This window comes from Vidua macroura, chromosome 10, assembly GCF_024509145.1.
Source record: "Vidua macroura isolate BioBank_ID:100142 chromosome 10, ASM2450914v1, whole genome shotgun sequence".
Classification (NCBI taxonomy): Eukaryota; Metazoa; Chordata; class Aves; order Passeriformes; family Viduidae; genus Vidua; species Vidua macroura.
The window spans coordinates 19,149,902-19,175,592 of record NC_071580.1 but is presented as its reverse complement, the minus strand read 5'-3'; the positions used below and the strand labels follow the sequence as shown (position 1 = coordinate 19,175,592).

General features: G+C 41.5%; 1 protein-coding gene across 16 annotated transcripts in view; it reads right to left on the bottom strand.

Moving 5' to 3' along the window:
- The window catches only part of SPSB4 (splA/ryanodine receptor domain and SOCS box containing 4), a 158,818-nt gene that overhangs the window by 23,179 nt on the left and 109,948 nt on the right, over nucleotides 1-25,691 (bottom strand). Inside the window, exons 6-7 of one of the 16 annotated variants that reach the window (XR_008438581.1) lie at nucleotides 5,164-5,794; nucleotides 3,836-3,985 (exon numbers count right to left, since the gene is read on the bottom strand). The exons of 13 other annotated variants lie outside the window; for them this stretch is intronic. Coding sequence is in view for 1 of the 3 variants with exons in the window: in XM_053986187.1 (XP_053842162.1) it covers nucleotides 5,812-5,819 (8 nt within the window). In the remaining 2 variants the exon portion in view is untranslated. Of the gene's footprint in view, nucleotides 1-3,835; nucleotides 3,986-5,163; nucleotides 5,820-25,691 lie in introns of those variants that run through there. 2 more of the 16 variants (XR_008438580.1, XM_053986187.1) reach the window with 2 other exon arrangements.

The window sequence follows — 25,691 nt, the reverse complement described above, 5'->3', positions numbered from 1 at the left end:
GGTTCTCAACTCCACACACTGAAGCTGCAGTAGGACACAACCTGCCACCTCCTGCCCTCCCCATGGCCTGACCCCACAGCCATGAGAACCACCATGCTGAGCATCCTGCTGCCAGTGAAGAGGCTTCGGTTTTTCCTTGTTTTGTAAGTCAATCAAGGTACTTACTGTGCTCTGCAAATAAATTCCAAGTGGGGTTTTTTGATTCCTTTACAAGTGAAAACTATGAGCTCAATCCCTTACTGACAGGGAAATATTTAATGCTTCAAACCTCCTTTGCTTGTTTATCTTTCTATCCCTAACCAGCTTCCTTCTTCCCCTGCTCCAAAGATTGCCTGGGTGCAAGCTGCCCCCAGCTCCAGCCCTGCACCACACTGTCCCTGCCAGCACGGCCACCCCAACACAGGCAGACACCAGCTCCTGCTGCCCCACCCATCTCCAAGCTCCAGCACCCTGTGACAGACAGAAGCATTGGTAGTTTCACTGTTTACAAGAGATTTAGCTGTACTTTCCCCCACTGAATCATCTTCTTTCCTGCTGACAGCTCCTCTGCAGGCAGGGCAAATGAGGAGAGAGTACTCCTGGCCTCACACAGCCCACAGATGTGGACAGAGAAGAGCAATGTGCTTGACTGCTCCAGACAGATCTCCCATAATCAAAGTTTAACTAAGACTATAAAAGTAAGGAGTTTTCAAGTAAGCTTTTTCTATTATTCTGTGCATGTATGGTCACTTACCTGTCAAACATCATTTCAGCCAAGAGTTTTCCCCCCACACCCTCTCCTTGCAGGTCACCAGAGTGATGAATTACTACTTCATTACAGCACCACCACAGACCTTTCCATTGCTCCATGCAGCCTACTTTCTCAAATCCCATCCTCCTCTCCAGAGCATACAGACATTAAATCCCATAGCTCTGCTATAAACTCACTAGCAAGTGTCACCCCAGTCAACACCTTCCTTGCTGCATCTTGTGTGATATTCACCATAACCAGCTGAATCCAGCTGCTTCATCACATGCACACACCGGCTCTGCAGATCTCAAATATTCAGAGCAAATACATTCTCTCTGGCTGTTATTCTATTCACAGAAATGAGAGCTTAAAAAATTTACTTGCTCCTTAATATTTGGAGAGCAATAGAAAAGGATGTGCAAGTCTGCAAATATTTTGGGAAAGATCATCTGAAAACTTTACCCTAAAGAAACACCCATTTTCAAACCCTAATTTCATCAGAACAAACTAGAGCAAGAAAATGTTAAATAATGTAATTTGGCTCCCATAGGTAATACACACCAAGTTAGAAGGTTTTTAAAGAAACCTCCTGGCATGGTTTGGCAGTGAGGTCCTGTCATCTGCCTTGCCTTTTGCTAATCCACTCAGCCGTTTTCTGGGCTGGAACAAATTCCTCCAGCACATCCACAGAGAAGCTGTTTCTTCCATTGCCTCAGAGACACAGACCTTGGCCATGCCTCAGCTTCCTGCTCCTTCTGGCAGCCACTCGAGTCCTGCTGAGCTCGAGGTCACCTCTGGGCTCGTGTCCGGCCGCCTCCCACCCTTGGCAGCGCGGACAGGGCGGCTTTCGAGGAAGGAACCGTCACTCCTGTCTCTCCTGGGTCCCACATGCTGGCAGGGTGCAACCCCAGCATCAAACAGAGCAGTCCTCGTCCAGGCTGCCCAGTCCCTCCCCTTTTAAAAACACATCTACTGACATTCACTAAATGGGGAATGAAGGCATTAAGCAGGTTTATCACCAGTCACACCTTCTTAACTTTTGGTAGGATTGCTCAGCCTTCACTGTAAAACCAATACTTGTCTGTTCTGGTTCTGACTTTGTTAAAAACATTTATCTGTAGAAATCTCACTGACTGCTTAAAAGCTAAATTAGAGTAAGCTTTGATGTGTATGAAAAAAAAAATCTGTAACTTAAGCACTGGACTAGGAAGAGGTTGGGTGGGCACAGACTCCCCTGTTGAATATGAGGACACTGAGAGGATGGGGGCAGCAACGTGACCAGCAGAAAGGCCCTCTGGCAATCCAGGGACAGGAGTCCTCACTCTCAATCTTAAAGCATTTCTACTGAAAGATCTGGGGAAAACCAACAACAAAAAAGCCACCCCCAGCTTGCCTACCTAAACAGCGTTGAGCCACTTCTGTTACTAAGAGGATAAGAACAAACATTAACACAGACTTGTAATGGCTTCCTTTGGGGTCTGCTTTTTGATCAGACACAAACTCTTTTGCTTAACGGGGAAAAAAGTAACTTGGTTGCATAGCACTGTTATGGTATGCATTATTATCAATAATATATAAATATTTACAACAAAATAAATTAACTTGACATTTAGAGTTTATTTTTACAAACTGCCTTCCCTCCCTCAATTCTGAGAAGGTTTTAGGAGCTCATGTTATTATGAATCATCTACTCAAATATTATTTCCCACCTGGAATAGCATTTGACTTCTTTAATATTCCTGTAAACTTATATGTGAGTGCTTCAGATCTATTACTACTAAATAATTTAATCAACATGTGTCTCCAAACCTGACTGCAGCAGGAGACCAAATGAAATAACTGAATGCAAAAGCCATTGTTGAATTAAAGCTACGAGAGATGAAAGGCAGCAAAAGTTCTATTTCATCAGCCCTACTTCTGTAGCTCGCCCAAGTCCCAGCTCCCACTCATTAAGGAGGCCACAGCTCCAGAGAATGATTTCCTCTAGAAGGTTTAACTTCTGTTGTGACAAAGTTGCTTAAGTTTCCTTGCCAGGCAACAGATCACTGCATCAGCAGCACCAACCCAAGGGTGATGGGAAACACGCTGGGATGAGCTGCCACCCCCCAGGATAATTTTCACACAGCCTCTTCCTCTCCCAAAATACTCCATGTAACAGAAGTCTCATTGTTGTGGCTTCAACACAGAGCGTGCAGATGCTCACCAGATGCTGCCAGAGTGGGAATGAGGTGGGAAAAGGAACTTCAGCTGTTACAAGCAAGACAGGGCTCGATCCGCTGCTATTGGAGTCAGCAGAAGAACGTCACTGTGCTTCACAGCAGCAGTGCTGACTGACAAAGGCTTCTCCTCTGCAGGCAGACAAGCCACAGTGACCTAAAAAAAGCTCTGTGAAATGCGGCCTCATCTTGCTATCACTTCTCAGGCTCAGGAAATGCATCCACTAATTTGTCTTGCAGTGTCCAGCAAGAGATGCCCTCCCTGTCAAGGCCAGGTGTTCCCAGGCTGGGCAGCACAGGACACCCAGATGGCTGCTGAGAGGCTGTGCTCTGTGCAAGGGGTTCTCCAGTGCCTCAGCTAGGAATCTGATTTTATTTTCTGCTGATATAAACTGAGCTTTACTTACAATTATCTGTCTGTGCACATTCCAAAGTGTATTGTCTCAATCACTGGGGCTCATGATACTGTGATAAATGTTTTGAAAAACTAACAAGCATTATAGCCTGAGTCATGGAAACACTGAAGTTCATCAGGACTTGTGAAAAGAGGAATAATGGAAAACCTACAGTGATGAGGAAGGAAAATTAATACAGCTGGTAGCATGTATTGGACACCTAAAAATACTGTAATTACTTTTTTTGCCATAAACATATTTAATACCTTGACAAATGTGGAAAGCTGCCCCACTGTCCATTGGGTTATCAACATTTATCAAGTGATCTGGCTTGGCCAAGCACCTGGCCTGGGCCCAGGGCTCAGTGTGCTGCTGGTGCTGCACTGCGGGCCCAGATAAGCCTCTGCCAATGGATTTACCACACTTGCTTGAGCTTGACAAATGATATCTGAACAACAGCAAAAGCCAGAACAAAAAGAATTTTTTTCAAAATTGTCTTTTGTATTTTAACAGAAAGAAGTTGAAGCATAAAAGTCTGGTCATCTCAAGAGCTAGTTTTGTGCTTTAGGTTGCAGCCATCTAACACAGCTAAGAGGCAACTGCTGTTCCACTTGTCTTTTCCTCCTCCCAGCTTCCAGAAAACACTGCAATAAATTCAAATAAAAATGGTGATTTCTAATGCATTAAAGGAGTATCCTGATATATTTAAAAAAACCCACAAATGTCCCTGCCCCTCAACAATTTTAAATACACAGACACACCCCAAAACAGATGAAAAAGATAAGTAGAGATAGTAGAGAGAGAAGGAAAACGGGAAGGGAATTTTTAATCTCTTCTTTCACATAATTATAACATGCTTTGTGACTTTTACATAACTGAGAAGGCCACAGCTCTTACTAATAAGCACTGCTTCAATGTGAGCTGCACTGGGGCTTGAAAGACTTTTCTGGGAACCAAGATTTTCTTCTGAGAGTGCTCAGGACAACTCTGCTTGCCTGGTGCTGCAACTAAAATTTTATAATACCAATGCTGAGAGGGTGTGCATGTGCATACACTTGTATATGTACTCTCTGAGCATTTGCACACATACACATGTACATGGTACTTTCTACAAAAGGCAAATTATAAGAAGCAGTGGTTAATGAAGCAGCATCCTCTGATTTTCTGCTTGCAAATACCCATGTCTGCTTACATAAGCCACACAATTTCAGACTTCTGCACAGGTATAGAAATGGTGGATCTGACCTGAGGCTTATCAGTCCAATTCTTTCAAATGAAATCACTGAAATACAGCAGGCACCTGGGTCTACATAAATGACATTACCATGACGTTGCACAGCCCTTGTAAGGGCAATTGCATCTTCACAAAGTCATCTGCAGGCACTTTAAGAGGAAGAAAGAAAGAAAGATACAGGAGAAAAATTACTGGTTTCGGAAGAGAGCCCCTGTAATTACACAGAAATCTCTGTGCTTGCATTAGATTATATGAGAGCTTAAAATGTTGTGAGTTTGGTTTTTTCCCCTCACTTTATGAAAACATTCTGCACACAAAACAGCCATTGAGCTGGCATTACAGAGAAATATGGGAAAAGACTGATCCCAAAAGACTACATTGTCAGTCTTCAGTATTCCCAGTCTAAAAATAGGTTTTTAAGGGCTCATCAGTGCCACCAGGTTTCTGAGCTCATGTTAAATCAGAACCTCCTGGAGTCCTGTCTCCATCAGTGCCAGTTCAGCACATGAGAGAAGCAGCACAACCACAGGTCAGCAATTTACTATGCTCTAACATTCTAAAGATGAGGTTCAAGAAACAGAAACATACCCATTTATTCACTTTAAAACACTGGGGGTTTCTGTGCTCCAGGGAGGCTGGAAGGACAGGAGCAGGCAGTGCCTAGGGCAGCGTGGAGGGTGATATCTCCTCCCAGGGGCAAAAGAACTTATGTGGGGCTACAACAAGGAGTCCTCTGGGACTTTCCATTTGTCAGTCTTCGTGATCCAAGGGCTGCCTGTGTTTACCATAAAGCAGATCAGTGAGTCCACACATGGGGCTGGAACACCCTGTGCTAAAGCAGGGCCAAGAGCTCATACCACTGGTCCTGACCAGCAGCTGCTCCAGATTATCGCTTCCATGGAGAGCAACAGGTGCTCATTCTTAAAAACCAGATTTATTCCCTGAGTCTGTCTTCCTGAAGATCATTATTCACAGATACACATGAGGCCTGGATTGGATTTCTTCTCCTCATACTCTTATTCAAAGATTTTAAGGAAAAAATCCAACAGTCTGCAGCAATATGCCAATGGGTTTCCATCACCTTGGATCACAACTGGCCAGGGTAGAGCCAGACTCCAGGAACATCACTCTCCCTGGGAGCCTCATGGCTTCTCCACACAGGCTGCTCCTGCTTCTTCAGCTCCTGCACTCGCTGACTTTATTTCAGTGCTCAAACTTCCTGAAAGAGTATAATTTTCAGATTTCTAATAAAGGAGAAATAAAGTGGAAGGAAATATGTTTCAAAAAACCATCCTGTAAATCCTAATCTGATAATTTCTCTTTTATAAACTGCAGTGTGATACAATTACCTGTTTCTGATCTTGTTTCCTTGGTTAACAAAAGGATAAAAGTTGCCCTCGATTATAGCAACACACCTGGAGATCCAGAATATGAACACAACTCCAAATACACAGAGCTACAGCACATCAGCTGAAACCAAAGGGTTGAGGGGTTGGAAAACAGTAAGAAAAGGGGTAAGATGCCCACAAGGATGAGGAGATGTCAGGCCCAGAGCTGGTGAAGCAAGTCCATAGCACTTACTGCAAACCCTACTGACAGCAGGGAGTGCAGGGTTTCCTCCTGCATCACACCACTAGGAAGCAAAGCCACAGAAGTGTTCCTGTGCTGTTGGCAGCAACTCATCCCCAGGTTTTTAAAGTAGAAAGTAGACCACAATACAGTAAAACAATCACTTCATCACAGAAAAGGAAAAAAAAAAAAATAAAATAGAATTTCATGTTCCATATTGCAGACAACTGTATACAACTTTCTGCATATTCTCTATTATCTTCAATATTATATAGCATTCAAGTCAAGATTTTTTGCAAATTAAAATGAGACATTGATACAGGAACACCACTTCCTGTAATACCAATAGCCATAAGAATCTCATATCACCACAGCACTTGTGCCAGCAGCTTGAGCTGCTGTATGTATTCCTGGAAAACACACAGAAACACAAGCTCCTGATCTCCACCCAGCTATGACCTTCCTTAGCTCACCAGACAGCCAGCCCACTGAAATTTCCTAATTACATGTATATGAAATATGCTACTATTTTGGTTTGCTTGATTTTACATGAGAAGAGAGGCTCTCTAAAACTGATTCTGTCCCTGTTTCCCAGACTGTCCCCCATAAACATTGTGTTAATTCATTCAGGTCAGCCCCTAAAGACGCAGCTAGCTCTGCAGAGAACACTATCAGCTTGTTCTGAATCAGCAGAGATGCTGGCAGCCTTTCAAGTCATCTGAAAAAGATGAGGTAGCTGCGCAAGGAATAAACCCTTAAGTGCTCATCCAGAATTACCTCTGGGAAAGACCATGCATTTTGCACATGCTAATTCCAACAATTAACCCGAGCTGCTTATTTACAAACTTCTGAACACATTTTTAAATGCAAATAACAAATTTCACATTAAATACAACGTCCTTAGAGGAAGACACCACATTTATGCTATACTGCACAGAGACAGTATGTTCACTTCTTTCCAGCCAAAGTTCAGAGGATCCCCAAGAGGATGATTCAGCAGTTAAGGCACATCTTTCAGTACTAAACTGGTGAATCTCTTTCCTCAGACCACACACAGTCACCATCCTCCTCTTCTTTTGAAATTTGTAATGCATGAAAAGTAGAAAAAAATGCATGAATCGGAAGAGGAAATTTTTCATTATTTTTACTCTATGAATGAGAGAGGGCTGCTGCTCTGGCTGGTTCAAGTCCTGCTCTTCATTAGCAGCACTGTCACCTATACTCTGTGCCCAGCAAGAGCAGGGACAGCAGACCTGCTGCTGCTTCAAGGAGGAAGACACTCACCAGGAGAACTAAAATTACAATTAGTAATATTATTAGGTTCTAAAAACTTGGAGGGAAACAAGGAGAAGAAAAACAAAACCCAAACAATGTAATAGCACTGATTAACTCATACAAGTTTCCACAGAGAGACTATTTCCAGGATTAAGCATCTTAAACCCCAGTCTAGGAGCTCCATTTCCTGCTGGTTTTCAGCCACACACAGTGTGTGGGGCCCAGGACTGCTGGCACTTGTACACCAAATCTGGGGCCTCCTGAAGGCACAGGAACCTGGGGAGCCACAAGCCAAGCTGGATTTTCAGGCTACCTACTTCCAGACCTAGGTATGTAAATCCCACTGCACCCGCGTTTGATGTGAACATTTCAAACATTTGTTTAACAGAATTACAGACTTTATGTTAATCTGAGAAGTTTCCAACAGATGCAACAACTCTTCGAATATGAACTATATACAGCTAGGGTGAAATGAAAGATTATTTGGTGCTTTAGTTATTAAAATATCTTTCACTACATTCCTGCCTCCTGTAGCAGCACTAGCAAGACTATCAGAACCCATATAAAAGCAACATTTTTGTTTTGCAACCAATTTCCATTTCAAAACAGCAAATCTAGGCATCACTGTTTGAATGCTTCCTTAAATCCCATTTCTATATGCCAGGCAGAGACCTGCTTCTTCTGGTCTGTACTGTGGAAGCTTCCAACCTACAGATCCATCTGAGAAGGGCATGGAAACAACATACACACATGCTCCCTGGAGCTTCTTAATAAAGAGTTGATTTGCATGAGGCACTACAAATTAGCCTTTTTCAAATGAATGCAAAATCCCTAATTTACACTATGCACATATTCAACAGATTATGAAACTCATAATATTGGGTAAAATAAAACTTATAATTGTCACGGCAGGTTTTGACAGGGTTATTATGGAGTGATCCTCACCACTCTAGTAACTCCAAAAAGATAAAGGGGCTTTAATAAAGACCCATACTGCTAAAATGCTATTCCTGAAGGATCTAGCAGCTGGCCATAGCAATGTTAGAGAGTGCAATCACTTCCTTAATCTCTCCTGGATATTTGTTGTCTCTCTGGCTGTTTTTCAGCCAGACAGAAAATAATGTCAAACCTCATGCTATTCCTAGCTCTTGGCCATGTTTCTCATTTGCCTTTGGAAGCAGCTATTTTGCCTTATTGCCTTGGTAGTTTTGAGCACTCCAAATAAACAAACACAAGATATGCAGGGGAAACTGGTTCACTTCACTCACTTCCACTTCTTTCAGTCTTTAATTGGAGACATGCAAGCCATAAGTCTTGAACCACAGGCATACAAGAGCCATGCTCATAAAAAATGAATACACATCCCATTTTAGCCACATCCTCCTCAAATATTTCTGCAAGCAAAATTCAAGATTTCAACCCAAGCTGTCTACAATTAAGAAGAGTACCATGATGTACCTGTTCCCCATGCCACAAGTTTAGCCCTAGGTGCAGAAACTGCTGTGCCCTCGTGTCTAGATTTTTATTATTAATATTTTTAAAAGAAAGCCTTATTAAGATACTAGCCCACAGCAACAGTGTGCAAGTTAATTGTTCCCATGCAGTTTGTGGAGGCCACAAACACCACAGAGACACACATGATGTACACAAGGAGGAGTACTGCCCTTTGCTATTTTAGCACCATTAATCCCTTTCCCTCATCCCCTTTTTTTGAGCGAGATGAGCTCAGAGTTACCCTGTGTGGTGTCAGTGGTTATTTTGTGCTGATTACTGGAATCCAATCTCCAGACAGGATATATTTACAGCTGTCTACACTGTCTTACAATAAGCTGATGGATGATTCATCCGTTTTCCCCCTTCAGCTGAAATCACACAAAGGAAGATGGAGACAGAATGACAGCCCATGAGAAACAGAGAGAGGTGAATTGCAAAGACCTTGCTCTGTGTTTAAAATACATTAGAATATAAGTCTTTACTTGCGTATGCAATGACAAAAAAATAATCCTAGAATATATATAATTTTTAATGTTTTGGTACATGTAAACCCACCAATAAACAGGCACTTATTCCAGAGTTCCAGTACCTGTGTGCTTGCAAAGGCTGATATCCCAGTGCCATGAGTGCACATCTCCTTGCCATGTACATTAAACAGCATGCAATAACTTAAAAATCAATTATCGTAAATTTAATACATCACAGGAAGATGAAGCATCGGAAGAAACAAAAACTTGACATTTTCCATCAATGATCTAGATGGGGCAGATTTGCCAGCAGAATATAAACGTGACCAGATGATGGCTGATAGCACAGACTGGTAACAGAGACAGTCAACTCAGCAAGGCTGCAGGCAAGGACCACGTCTGCTCCATGTGTCTATAGGCAAGGATGTGAGTCTGCATTGCCACAGACAAACTTAAAAGAGGGTTAAGTGTATTCACAGCCTGCCTGCTCTCATTCCTGTCAGCATCAGCAAAAGAATATTTGATAAAAGGCTGGAAAGAGCTTGTGGTTTTGCTTTGTTTTTTTTTTTTTTAACTGGCTAAGTCAGTCTATAATCACAGCCTCTTACCTTAATGCAGGGTGTACAGGAGGAGAGCCAGGATCCCTAAGCTCCATCGGTAATGACGGATCAGCTGGCTCAGCAGGATGTGCTCGTCACCAGCTCCTGCCACTGGTGGGTTGGGCTCTTTCTGCAGATTTTGACCAGGCACCAGGAGGTCCTCAAGGACAGTCAAGCATGTGCCTACATGTTGATTTTCAATGAATTTTCAGAATCACAGAATCACTGGGTTGGAAGAGACCTTCAAGATCATTGAGTCCAACCCATACCCCAACACCTCAACAAGACCATGGCACTGAGTGCCACATCCAATCTTTTTTTAAACACATCCAGGGATGGTGACTCCACCACCTCCCCGGGCAGACAATTCCAGTACTTTATCACTCTTTCTGTAAAAAACTTTTTTCCTAACATCCAACCTATATTTCTCCCTTGGAGTAGCTTAAGACTGTGTCCTCTCATTCTGTCAGTTGCTTGGAAATAGAGACCAGCTCCCACCTGAGTGGGGGGTTGCTCCTGTCCAAGCCGTGGGCTGACAGCTTTTCCAGGAGTGTGCTGTGGGAGACAGTGTCAAAGGCCTTGCTGGAGTGCAGGTACACAACACCCACAGCCTGTCCCACATCCCCCAGGCAGGCCACTTGGTCATAAAAGGAGACCAGGTTGGTCAAGCACGACCTACCCCTCCTAAAGCCCTGCTGGCTGGGTCTGATACCCCGGCCATCCTGTAAGTGCTGCCTGATGAAATCAATATAAACTGTTCCATAACCTTGCCGGGTACTGAGGTCAGGCTGACTGGCCTATAATTGCTAGGATCCTGCTTCCCACCCTTTTTGTAAATGGGCATCACATTGGCCAGCTTCCAGTCGCCTGGAACCTCCCCAGTGAGCCAGGATTGCTGGTAGATGATGGAGAGCAGCTTTGCAAGCTCATCTGCCAGCTCCCTCATCACCCAGGAATGGATTCCATCTGGTCCCGTGGATTTATGAACATCCAAGCAGCTCAGCAGTTCTCTGATTGCCTCCTCCTGGGTAACAGGGGCCCATTCTGCTCCCTGACATCATCTACCAGCCCAGGAGGACAGCTGTCCCGAGGACAAGCCATCCTCCCACTAAAGACCAAGGCAAAGAAGGCCTTAAGCCCCTCTGCCTTCTCCTCATCTGTAGTTACTGAGTTCCCACCCGCATGCAGTAAAGAACAAAGGTTGGTCTTACCCTTCCTTTTGCCGTTAATATATTTGTAAAAACATTTCTTATTATACTTTACAAAAGTTGCCAAATTAAGTTCTAACTGAGCTTCGGCTCCTCTAATTTTTTTCCTACATGCTCTAGTAACCCACTTAAACACTTCCTAAGGAACCTGACCCTCCTTCCAAAGATGATACATCCTCTTTGTATTCCTAAGTTCCTTCAAAACCTCATTGTCCATCCAGGCTGGACGTCTGCCTCGTCGACTCATCTTTCAGCACACAGGGACGGTCTGTTCCTGTGCCCTCAGGATCTCTGTTTTGAAGCATGCCCACCTTTCCTGGACTACTTTGTTTTTAAGGGCTGTTTTCCAAGGATCTCTCTGAATAAGTCTCCTAAACAGGCCAAAGTCTGCACTCCGAAAGTCTTATTGATCTTCCTCCTCATTTCACCAAAGCACACACTGGAAGAATTTGGTAAATAGAGATGATGCTGTGAACTGGGAATGGCACTCAGTACATGGTTATGGCTTTAGCACTTCAGATAATAGGAAAAGCCAAAATGCCTTTGCTAAACTAAACCCGAGGACACTGAAGTTTGACTTCTGTACTACATCAGTGCTCAGAAACATTGGGCGGCCCAACACACAAATAGCTCCTGTAGGAACTTCTGGAGAAATACCAGGAAACCCTGGAGCTGTTTGTAGCACAGCATGGAGTTAGAACCTTTAATACTTAATAAAAGACAATATTCTGTGCTATGCAAAAGGCATCCAACATGTTCATATTAATCTCATATCTCTTCAGCTGCAAGAGACATGGTTGAAGCCCTTGTCTGAAATCAAATGGACCTTCTAAGCTTCTCTATGAAGACACAAGACTTAGCCTACCAGAAAGTTTTCTCTTGAAATGAATGATATATGTGGGCGGATTTTCAGAACCAAAATGCCTGTCCTCATATTTTAGCACCCCATTTAAAAATTCAAGGAATTACTCAAAAACCACTAGAAAACAGCATGAAAGAGAAACCCTACTTATCTTTATTACCCTATAAAACAAAGAAAAAAACCAAGATATTAATCTGGAAATGCTACCTAAATGCTACCCATCCATCAATAAATAAATACTCTCCATTAGAACAGTGAATTAACAGTAACGGCCATAAGACTTTTGAAGTATTTGCTACACAGAAATGCTGCATCTTGAACAGAAAGTCTTCAGTACCACAGAGATAAGCAAAAGCTTCATGTGAAATCCTTTCCACTTTAAAAAACAAATGAACAAACAATTCTATGTTTAAAATATCAGTTCTTGCACATCATGTCCCCAAATACATGCTTGCTACAATGTTTGAATATATACTTACAATGTGCAACAAAAAAATCAAATTGTAGAAATAAACACATCAATACTGTTTTTTCAGTACTTAATATGCAGGGTAAACAAACCCAAGCAGGTGTATGTCAGCTCATGCATACAAAATCCAGACTTCTCCAATGTTCAATGCTGAATTAAAAGCTTCCTGTCAGCCTTCAGGGGAAGCTTTGTCAACTGAACCTGCAGCTTCTATAAGTCCATTCCTTGCTTATCTAGAAGTAGAAAACACTGCCAATGCTCTCTACTGCCCCAAGGAATTGCCATCTCCTTTTGGATATGCTCCTGCCTTGGATTATTTCTGCTAAGTCACAGCGTTCCCTCACCATCTGCAAAGGCACAGCAAGCTCAAGTTATTCCTCTCTTTTGGAGGCAGCTTAGAGGATGCCACTGATCCTCTCGAAGGACACAGCAAACTTGGCACTAGCAAACAGAAGTGCTGATTTTCTCTGACTGTGGAAATAGCACATGCAAGAATTAACAATTCTGCTCACAGTTTTTTTTCTCCATGGAGAAAAAAAACCCCAAACCAACAAAACCAAACAAACTCAACCAGCCAACATCCAATTTGCAGACACAATAAAATACTGATACTACAACCTATGCAGCACAACAATACAACCAGAATAACCCTACACACTAACCTGTCTTTGCAGTACAACTTGCTTTGCTCCAGGGGTATTGATTTTATTGCATGGCTGTAATTTAGGGAGTCATCCAAAGTAATTACAAAATTCTACTAATTAGCCTCTTTGCTTCTAGATGTGACTTCAAGGTCACAACCAGAATCTACATCAAACTGGAGTTACAGAAAGAAATCCCTCACTGTCAGGAGTTAAATTATCTTTCTGCTTCCTTCCCCAAACATACACCAAAAAAATCAATTCTTGATGTGGCCTATATTGCATTATTGATGTAGAGATGACATAAAATATCCCTAATTCCATTAGCTGCTGTCTGAAAGAAATGTTAGTAAGTACATGATGTTTAATGACAAAGAGACAAGAACCCCATGGCACAGATCTCTCAAACCAGCTCCTCATCCTGCCCAGGGATCCATGGAAGCAGCTGCCAGCCAGGCATTTCTCAAGGGCATCAGAGGCTTTGCACACCAAAAATCTGTCATAGGCTTTGTGCTTTATCCAGCTGGCCATGGAAATGACCCCGTATTAAGGGTTACTTTGCAGCATGTGTACCTGAAACCCTTTAACTTCCACGTGTGATGCAGAAGGAGAGGAGAGGCTGCCTTGCTGTGCCCAGGAACTGACAGATGCCCAGGCTGGGCTGATTTTCCATTTCCCAATGGAGAACACAATGGCCACTTTATGTGCCTCCTCACAGCAATAAACACGTTCTGAGCAGCACCAGGAGAGTCACCTTGGCTGCCATAGCTACAGCCTACTCCAGTGGCCAGGGAGGGGCATCTCCAGAGGTGCTCAGTTGTGCACTCGTGGAAAAATCAGAAGTGGAGTTGCCCTCGCTGTGGCAGAACAAAGCCAAGGCAGAATTTACCTCTGCTGTGACTGAATGGATCTCAGCAGCTCCCCTTCATCCAGGAGAACCAAAATCACCCAACTTTGACCCTGCACAGCAACAGCCACAAAATCACCCTGCAACTCCCCGATCTGATCCAGTACGCAGAATTAGCAGCTGTATCAAGGTAGCTGAACTTAAATGAAAAAAGCCACACAACTGGGCATTTTACTGCATATCCCAATAAAGTGTACCAAAGGATAATAAATTACCCTAACTACTAAAACATACAACTTCTAGTTCATATTTTCCTTCTAACCAGCAGCTCCTGCTGGGCCCTGCACATGTGAACTTCAAAGGGCTCTTTCTTGTCATTTTTTCCTTGAATACCAACTCCTAGAGCATGATGTGGGTTCTGGCTGGAGGAGCATTCAGCCAGGAGCACTGAACCATGCAGGGAGTGGAGCAAGACAGCTGAGTACAACAGGGATGAGGGCAACCTCATCCTGATGGACTAAGACAGAAGAGGGTTATTCAAGCTCAAGAATGTTATGGTTATTATTTATACCTATAAAAATATGTAGGCATATGGAGAGGGAGAGAGAAAAATCTGAATAGGACTTGATGTAGAGTTTTCTGAACAGTGAACTTTTCCGAACTTTTTAAAACAAAACCGAAAGAAACAAACAAGGCTTGAGTGTGATTTCAAGAAAAATACACATTTCAACAATTTCAGTGAGTTTTAATAAGGATTTATGGTTTGCTGGTTGGTTTACACATTTTTTAAAATCTAATGTTGAAGTACCCATTTAAACAGCAATAGAAAAATGCATGGATTCGCCCACACATTTCTCAACACTTCCTCTCATGGAAAACAGCAATCCCTCACCTACAGGAATTGCCTGTTTGTCAAGGCAGATGCAATAAAGTTTCTCTTAAAATGGTCAAAGAATTGGAATTTTATTTCTCCCCAGATGCTCTTCAAGTATTTGTTCACACAACAGTGGGATCCACAGTGCCTGCAGGCAGCCCCTGAGCAGTGGTAGAAGTGCCAGGGAACCCCAACAGCTGAGGAGAGATGGAAATCATAAATGTGGAGGTGTTTAGTTTGGCCTCATCCCAACACAAGCTCTTCAGCTCAAGAAGTGCCAAGCTTTGTTCCTTGCTTTATGAACTTCCTAGGAGCACATGGCCATGTTAACGCTGTAGTAATCTCAGCTACCCAAAGCAAGACAGACAGCCATTCTCTCCACAAAAAGTTCCTTTGTAATAAAGCAATGTCAAGCAGGACATGTCTTAACAATATAGTCTGTATTTCTATACAGCAGTACTGCAGTCAAAAGAGCTTTGTAATAGAATTTAATAGCAAATAAAAATTTGGACAGAGAGCTAATGCAGTAAACAAATGCTTCAAAAATGGAGAGTAACAACAAGAAAAAGTATCTGATAAAACTGTTTCTTATACAAAAGCCTCTTCTGTCCGTTTTTAATATTTCTAATTTTTTAAGTTTGCTGATGACTACTTAAATGGGAGTCAATCCCAATATGAAGCTCAAATAATTTCCTTAATGAAAACAAATTTAATAACTCTATCTTCAAAAATCATCCTGTGGCCCAAAGTGACCATACTACGAAGTTACCCTCCTTTCTTTACAGTCCAGGATTTATTACAGTTTCATTAATACAGATGTTATTCTCTCAGATGCTTGAAAACATGAGCATTACAAATAACACAAAGAGTTGTCCTGTGTGATTTAATATACTTTTCTTCCCCCTCTAAGCTTAACTCAGTATGTTCAACACAGCCTCAGTATCTAAACTTAGCTCCTATGCTCTGGGAGCAATCTAGTCAAGGATTAAATGTCATTGGACAACACTGACCCTCAAAGTCCCTTCTTATCTTGAGACTGCAGTCCAAGTTTGCTTACTTCAGTATTTTCACTTTCCCAAGAGAAAGCAAATTCAATGCTTGCAAAGGATGAAAAATCAAACTATGAACAGAGCATCAAAAGTGACCCAAGTCCCACAGTGCTGGGGAGAAGGGAAAGAGATTTCTTTAAGAAAAGGGGGTAGATGATTCTTTTTTTCAATTGCATCCAGACAATAAACCCAAAACATCAACATTAAAAGGAAAGCAATGCTTTTCACAGTCAAGTCCTTCGTGTGATGTGTGCAACATGTTATCAGTTCCCTTCCTGGGTATTTTTGGCACTTTATTAGGACCTTAACATCAAGAAAGAGCATGAAGTGTGTCAAAACCCTGACATCATCACAGCACTGTTACATTATTGTCTTTGAAGCGGTCACTTTCACTCAATAAAACAGCAGCAAGGAGTGTAGAGGAGGATTGCACAGACCACACTGTCAAGTTACAGGGCATAATAAACAACACTTGGGAAAAAAGAGCAATTTAGAGACACAAAAAAAGTAGAAAATATACAGAGCTTAGGTAACTCCTTTAGAAGGACACACACTCAGCTCTGAAAGAGATCTTAATGCTGAAGCACAACCCCAGCAGCTGAGGGGTGACCCCTGCATCCTACCTCAGGAAAACACAGCCTCCCCAGGCAAAGGGGATTTAAACAGCACTCAGTTTAAAGCAACCAACCAAATAAAAAACCCCAAATGGTGTGTGGTTTTAAACTGTCATGTAGAAGCTGCTGCAAGTTCTCCCGCTAAATTAATTAAATCTCACAGTTTGATTTTTTTTTTAATTTAAGCTAGGTGCCAACAACAAAACATCCCCTCATTCACTCACTCTCTCACACAGAATTAAACATTAAAAATGCACACTGCTTTCACATGTCACTTCAGGCATTTTATTTTCCTCTGAAATCAACTTTTTTTTTTTTTAATAGGTCAACTGCTGACCTCCCTGACACTGCAGTGCAACAGTCTGACAATAAACAGGCCCAGGAGGTCTGCTGAAAACTAAGCTTGTAGAACATCTGGTGCTACTGAAGGATAAAACCTGGAACAAACAAGGCAGGGGTTGGTGGTGTCATTCTGAGCTGGAGAAGGCTTCTTTACCTAATCAAAGACTTTGCCAAATTTGGACAGTTTGGAATCTTAAGCTCAAATTCAGGCAATAACAAGAAAGTGACCTTCTTTAATAGACTGGATCAATGGATGTCAAATAGATTAAGGCTGCTGGCAGATAAGTCAATCTGCAAATGAACTGCTCCCAGCTGGTTCAGGGATCCAAGGTATCCATAACTAATTTTCCTAAAAACTCAATATCTTTTCCAATAACCTTCTCAGGTTAAAAAAGAGGGAAGTTAAAAATAAACTTTTTTTTTAATCCATCTTTTTTAGCTAGCAAAGTGTTGCTAATAGACACCTCCACTGGGACACTATTTCAGTGATGTATTTGTTAGCAATGCTTTGGTGGAGGTGAGGATTTCCAACAGACAGTCACACTAACCTCACTGACTGCCAGAAGGGTGTCCTGATGCTTCACTGCTTGCCCTCAGATTCAGCAGCAATTATGCTCCACAACCAAACCACAGAAAGCCAACTTACACCAAGGCTTAGGCTGACAGCCTTGCAAGGACATGAGGCAAAAGGCAGCTTTTGTCCCCTGCCAAATGACACTTCAAGGATACATCGTGGAACATTAGTGTCCAACTGTATGCAGAAAGGCAGGGCAGACTGGTGTCAGTCACCAAATGTTTACAACACAAATACACCTTCTTTAAAAGGAATCAATCCACACATGGTGTAAGCAGACCAGAAAGGGTAGATTTGCCCTAAATCAGAGAAAACTCACCTTAGGCAAGCCATTTCAAGGATACCTATCAGCAATTTTAGCAATAGCTGTTTTTCCCTATTTTTTGAATACAATTCCTATTTCAGATACTGTACCAGTTATGTGATCAGTGCCAATAGAACTCTTATAAAGTTGTGTCTAATGAAGTTGATCTAAAATTAGTCACGAGGCAGCATTTGCTTCCCTTGCTATGCTGAAGCACTGGTACTGGGTTTAAATTAACAGCTGATTTTTAGCTCAGGCTTAATAAGACACTTCATTCTAAACAGACTATTTTCCCTCTTCACAGGTTGGGCTGCTTCTACTTTCTGCAGTGAGAGAGAAGGCAAAGGATCTGTGCCCATTCTTCACCAGGGAGGTTTTACATTTACAGTGAGTTTGTGGTGACCTGTTCTGAATGAACAGCTGGTGAGTAGCCACAAGGATACCTGCAAACAGCATGCACAGCTTCCTTTCAGGTCTAAAGGTTACCTAAATGTGAACAGATGCCCAAATTCAGCTCAAGAAAAAGGACAGAATTAACTTCACTACCAAGCAACAGCAGGAATTCTGCCATGGTCTAATCTTTATTGAGGGCAGTTTTTAGGCTTACCTATAATAATCCATTTTAAGCTGTTTCCATTTTAAGTGGTTGAAACTATTTTATAAACTGTGTCTGACAAAAACTTGCTTTCAGTCTCCTGGAAGTATTTTAAGCATTTACTTGGTAATGGAAAACACATGTGACAAACAGAATATCAAATCATTCTAGCAGCAGTATTTCCATATTTTATTTTCATCTTATTCATAGAGGTGAAGTGGAAATGAAATTCACCTTACATGACCAGACAAACCTGTAATCCCTGCTGCAACTCCTGCATCAGCTTTAGTGCTCTTCAGAAATACTTGACATTTTACTAAATATCACGTTATCCTGTCTCTCCTGCCAGAGATCACAGAATGTGCATATCACAGATTCACTTCTGTTACCTTTTGGTGTTTCAAAAAACACATAGCTAAATCTTGTATTTATTTTAATATATGAGGAAGCACCATATAAAATTCCAACTTTTTTTTATGAACAGATAATTTTATGATTTGCCTGGCACTCTTTTGTTTTCCATTTTATTACATTTCTTGTGCTGAAGGATGTAACTGGACTGCATGCCCAATAAATATCAGTAGATTCTTTATAAATATATTTCATTCCTTTTCAAGCCCATTTATACTTTTGATTTTCACATAATATCAGTGCAATAATTTATAGGACTGATTTTTTCAATGTATATATATATATATTTTTTAAATAAGGCACCTGGTATTTTGCTGGAACACCTCTGTCATCAGATTTTGACACAGAACCTTCCACAGTCAATGTTTTCTATGCCATTTATAAATGCACAGGCATTTTTTTAATATTCTCTGCAGTTATTTTTCAGGCTGAAGAGTTAAGCCAAAACAAATCAAGAGAGGTGTTTTGTCACATAACACATATGTAAGCTGCCACAACGTGCTCTGGATGCAAAAAGCTTACATAGCTCCACAGAAGAAGACCAGAGCTTTTGGGAAAGTAACTATTACGGGTTACTAAACACATATCCATCTGGTAAAGTATGAAATCCAGATGATTAGAGGCTAGGGAATCACCCAGATGAAATGAAGCTTCAGAGGAATCAGTGAAATAAAGGGCTCACTCTCTCTAAGCTTACCCAGTTCCCACACTGTCCCTTAGCCAGCTAGTAGTTGCTGCTGTTGAGGACTGGATACAGATGTAGGTGGACTACTGGTCAGATCCTGGTTTATTTATTCTTTCCTTGTGCAGAAGCCATGCTTTTCTTCATATTCAAACTATTAATTTTTAGTACCTATTTAGTTTGGTATTTATTTACATGTTTTAGCATCTGGGAAGGAAGGGTAGGAGAGGGCAGGTATGGACAACGAGAGCGTGCAGTAATCAAGACACAAGCTGGCCACACCAATATCACCACTCCCCTGCTCTATCCCAATTCACAGCATCACATTCACCCTGTGGGTCACTCATGAGTGACATTTTCATCATATGATGCACAGTGTCTCCAGGATCTCTTTCCAGGTGGCAACAGTTCATCCTGCACAGAACTCCTCACACACCACACAGAGGTAGATTTGCTCCCCTCACCCCATCCTGTTACACAGTACTGGGCACATAACATCACCAAACCTCACCTACTTTTTTAATGTCAAGTAATGACTCTGCTCAGAGTCCTGTGTTTAGATTTATCTGCCTTAAAAGATTGTGTCTAAATTACTTCACCTTATTTTCCAATTCACTGTTACCATACTGAGCAGAGTAGATCCCAGCAGAGATTCTACTAATAAGCTCCTCCCAACTTAGAACCTGACCATTTGCTTCCATCTTTTCTTGCCTGTTTTTAAAGAAGGTTCCCAAAAGAACTGCTCAACTTCACCAACATACAAGTCTTTCATCAGGTTCTCTGAAGTATCTGAAATTTCAAAACCTATTGGACTGCCCTTACTTCCACACATTCCCACCTTCAGACAACTAAAAAGCATTACATTCCCTTCGATGAAATAATTGCCATATATATTCACCTATCTAATCATACTATCCTTTGTTAGAGTTTCTAATATCAAAAGCCCAAATTCTTGTTAGAATTTTAACTTAATCTTTATTTGAACACTAGATCTCCAGCCTGGATCAATGGGAGCACAAACTAGATGAGGTGTCCTCTGTAGTGGACTCTATTGTACGTAATGTGGAATAGATAATTGAAAATATACGTGTTTTCTTAACTGGAACATCTAGATAAATACAAAAGCACAGCCAAAGCAGGTCTGAGGTGTCAACAGGAGAGATGTGAGAATTGCTGTAGCCTGAACACAGAAGGCCATATGAGGGCTGCAGAGTCACCACAAAACAAAGCCAAAAGAGATGCTGCACACCAGCAAATCCCGGATGGGGCAGGAAATGCCTCCAGGGACACTACACTTAATGACTGTCTCTCCTAACATACTTCAGGGCACGAATTGTTGTCAGCCTAATTAAAACCAGAAATCATTTACTGCTCCTTGTTTTTCCCTTTGAGGCAGGAAGCGACTGGAGACTGCTGGCAGAAGTGCCCCAGGAGGCATCGAATTCCCTGCTACAATTTCCTGGCAAAAAGAGCAGTAACATCTTTGGAGACTGCTGTCTGCACCACACAATTACGTGTTTAATAAAGGATTTGGTTTCACTTTTCCAAAAATAGCTGAATGTGTTCTATGAGAATTTGAAGAAAGGCCCTAAAATGGATAAGAATTACATACACACACAGAGATATAGATATCTATATCTATCTATATATCTCTGAAATATATGTACCATTCATCTTGGATGGCCCATTTGGAACATAGATAGTTTGGCTTTGTCTGCAGAAACTTATTTGTAAAATTATAATGTGGCCATATGTGGAACTTATTACCTTAAATAACCCAGATAAAGATCTGAAAAAATTACAGATATAATCCTGTTTAATCCAGAACACTTCATTCTTTGGACGTGTCATGTAATACAGATCATCAGCCCTTCTGTGAAAAGGCTCCCTTTGCTTACCCATTTACTGCAGTCTAGGCAGAACAGAGTAAAAATTGTCAAACAAAACCAAAGAGCCCCTAAAAACTCCTGTGACTGCAACTAACTTGGACAGAGAAACAGAAGAACAGGTCTTTGAAAGCAGTGGCAGCAAGAAGATCTAGAGGAGCCTTTAGTCAGTACCTCCCTCATCTACCACCTCAAAATCCATCTCTTTGGCTCCTCCTTGTTCTGCAAGGCTAAAGGAGTGCTCTAAAATTGAATCAGCTTTATCAGGATTTTCCACATTAAACAAAACTAGTGACTTTTTGACAGTCAAAGAAAATAGTTCTTTTTTAAAAAACACAAGAGTATTAGAGTTTATTCAGGGGATCAAGTAAAATCTGGTTGTGTTCAAGACACATCTAGACAGCTTTGCACAACTGCATTTGTATAACTCACTTGGTTTACCCCAATTTCTTTAAAGGTAATTTTTCACATTTTAGCTCAAAGACTACTTTAAAATACTGTTTTTACAAAACAGCTGGCAGAATCAGCTGATCAGAGCCCATTTTTCAAATCTGTGCAAATAGAGACGGTATCATTTGCAGATTAAAGAAAGGAAAGAATGAGTGAAAGACAGCTTACAGCTGTACACTCAGAGAAGGACACCAAGGAACTCTTCTTCCCCAATTCTGAAAAGACGTGTCATCATACTTCCTGCAGAGAAACAGCATTGCCCACCTGCTCACTACAAGGAGACACTCCTCCATCTCCAGCTAAAGAAGAGAAGACTTTCTTGCACAAGGAGATACCACTTCCCAGCAGCCAGTGGATTTCACAGAAGCACACAGCATTACTGAGCTCCACAGAGGATCAGAACATTACTGTCAGATTAGCATTGGGAAATGGATTTACCATCTGCCTTTTTGGCTCAAAATCTTAATCCTAAAAGCTTAAAAAACAAAGTTTTTTTACACTTAATGTGTGCTCTTGTGTTGGTTATATAAATGTGGGGTTTTTTTGTATTACTGAGCAACTTCCCAAGTAGAGAGAGCATTGGATTTTCATTTTCACCGGCTCCAAGAGCAGCTCCTACCAAACACCTCCTTTAATACATTACTTCATAAATACCGCAGAGTTAGCCAAAAGTTCTAGTTTAAAAGCCTAATCTCTTTTTTTAAAAATCACCACTGCGAAGGCAATTGTGTACTGAGAACAAAACAAGAAGATGCTGAAGTTGATAGGGTTTTGGGTCTACGGCTTATCCTGCTTATAAGGGTAGCTAAGCATACGAGAGGGGAAAATAGCAAACAATGCCATTTGTTATTGCAAGGAATTGTCAGTGATTGGGAAAACAAATAAGTCTACAAAATGTTTTGTTATTTTCTACCTAAGAAAGCAAACCTTTTTCCTATTTAACATAACATGCCTATTGAAACAATTTGTTAAGATGTCTTATAAAGCAAATGAGTAACTTAGAGTAAATTGCTGTTAAACCAAAATTACAGTGATTCACAATCATGGGGAGTAAGTGATTTAGTGTACCACGGTAAAAGTGACTCTTAGATTTCATCTTCACATTTCATACACAAAATGTTTCTTGGTATATTGCCATTTTAAGGAAGTTTCTATCAGCACAATAATATGGGGAACAGAAAGCAGATGGTGATTCCAACTGATGAGAAGTTCCTTGGAGCAGTGGCATTTGGTGACCAGGACTTTGCTGTGGGCTGCTGAGAAACCCATCCACCACAACAGTGCAATGGCTCCTCTTGCTCTAAAGCAGCATGGACAGAGGGTCTGCTTCCCCCTCCAGGAGAGAACCTCTGACAGCAGCCAAACTGCCAGGCACCCCTCCCCAAACTCATTTTTCTGTAGTAGTCAATTCCTGGCCATTTCCTCCTGCAGCTCCTTCTCTGCAGAGCTGTCACCACTAACTGCTCCTGTGTGCAGCACCTCACGTGCAACCCAGCCAGGAGCTGAGGCATCAAGAGCATCAGAAGTACAGCACTGCTGCTCTGTGGCCAGGGAAGCTGCTGAAAGCATCACCCCCTTTGGTACCAAGTCCAAACCATCCTGGTTTGTTCCTGCTCTGTTCTGTTTTAAAGACAAACTTATTTTCATGAATGTTTTAAGATTATAGCCTATGTATGCATTATGTATTAAAGGTGTTAGGAAAAAATGGGCCAGAGGAAGTCTGGAACTTCCTCTGCATAAGTGATTTAGGAAAAATATCACATTCTCAGGAAGCTGCTGCTTGCATACAGATGCTGCCCACTTAACTGAGTTGCATTTTGGAGATGTTATCAGAGTTTAGTATCTGAAATGCTGCTGGGGATGATGCTAAAAGGCTGGAACTCCAGTGTTTCAAGTACATCAAGTTACATGCAGGACTCTGAAAACATTTGCATCACAGATGATTTCATTTCTGCTTTATTCTTGAAATGAAATTATAAAATGCCTTGAACATCTGCCTGATGATCAGCTACACCTGGAAGTTTAGCAAATTATTTTAGAGGACACAAGATCTATAACACAGAAGTAACAGATTTAAATTTACAGTAAGTCCTGAAAACTAGGGGGGAAAAAAACATTTAAAAACTTATAGAAGTCCATCAGAAATTAAGAATATGTCACTCAAAAATATGCAGAGTTAATTTAGCCTCTCAGATCCAGAAATATTAACAGCTCACTCATTTCTACTCAAATTGAAAACTCCAGTTGTAAAGTCATGAATAACAAACAATCCTGGGAGATGCCAATAGCATCACAGTGATTCCTGCAAAGTTCATACTAAAAACACAGGGAACATATGTCAGTTTCTCTGACTTATACAGGCTCTTAGCCTGTTTTACAAAGAAGTAACAAGCAACTACAAGCAGTGGCCAGGAAAGCTCAGCATGGCTGTGCTTAACATCACACAGCTGAGGGTTGGACTCAGAGCTCCTGCCGGAAAAAGTGGTGGTGAGAGTAAAGAAAGTACAGGAGGGATGTCTGGCCATTCAAGAGCTTGGATAGTCCTGACCTTTCTTTTCCATGTGCTACTAGGCTTACTACGTCAGGGTTTATTTCCTGTCAAAATCTCAGCATCTTTTTTTTTAACCCTCTTTCCAGACTTGTCTGCCTTCTCTCTTCCTTTTAAGCACTAGTGCCTTATTCACATTTGCTCTTTCAAGTATATCTTTCTAGATTTTGCTGGCACTTCTCCCTTTTCTTTGCTTTTCCCCCTTCTTTGCCACACATTTCATTCTGTTGCTTGTATCACAGGTCTCTCGTATCATTCATTCTTTGCACACTACAGCCCTTTGGCCAATGTCCCCACAACCCTAACTTTCAAATCTCAATCTAAATGAAAAGTGAAGCACCTGTGAGCATTCCCTTTCCAAGAAAATACCACTGAAGCTGGTTTCTCAGTGCAAGCCCAAGCCCCAGGTGAAGCCATCCCTCCTTTCCCAAACATGCCATGAACAAATTACTCAGAAGTACAAAAGGATTGACTGTAACCAAATACTAACGTACACTTAATGGACTGCAGATTTTGCAGGATGTTTAAAGTTTCCCCTCTGATCTCTCTGAACTTTGGCCTCCATTTGTTTACACAGGCAGAGGCCAGCAGGTCATACCACTAAAATCAGCAAATTGTTTACACATATGGCAAGCATGCATGCAGCAGGGCTGGAGTCACAGCTACAGCACAGCACATTAAAGCAACTGCTGGAGTTAAAACAACAAAGATAGAGTGAGTCCACACACGTGATGAGGAGGCCTTCCAGTGCTGTGAAACTCAGTATGAACCAAGAAATTAAATGGTATTTCTTCTGGAGCCAAGGCACACATTCCACACCAACCTAACCCAAGTCACTCACCCCAACATCACTTGTTTCATGAGAAGTGGGAGCCTTTGACATCACCAGTGTCAAAATATAACAAAAATTTTAAGTGCATGAGCTAATTCATCAGGGTGGCAGTTAACACTGCAAAGAATAGAAAAGCTCAAAAAGCAAGGCTGGAAGAGAAGCAGTCATGGACAGTACAGAAACCCCAAACACACTGCTTGGCTGTGGTTGTTTGAGCACCAGATCTAAACAAACCAAATTCCTAAGCCTTTAAAAATTATTTTCCCTTTCATAAAGATATTTTTTAAGTATCTTCAAAATATATTTTACATAATACAAATCACTTGAAAATTAGGAGTTTTCAGAAGCATAAAGCATTTCGGTTTTGAACAAGTGAACAGGGCATTAGCATAACTCCACATTCTGTTTTTTTCTGATGGACAGAGAAATGTATTTTTGAGAGCAATTACAGGCTCATGTTTAAGAGAATACCAAAATATGAAAGGTAAACACTACAAGAAATGAGGGAATGCAGCAGGATCTAA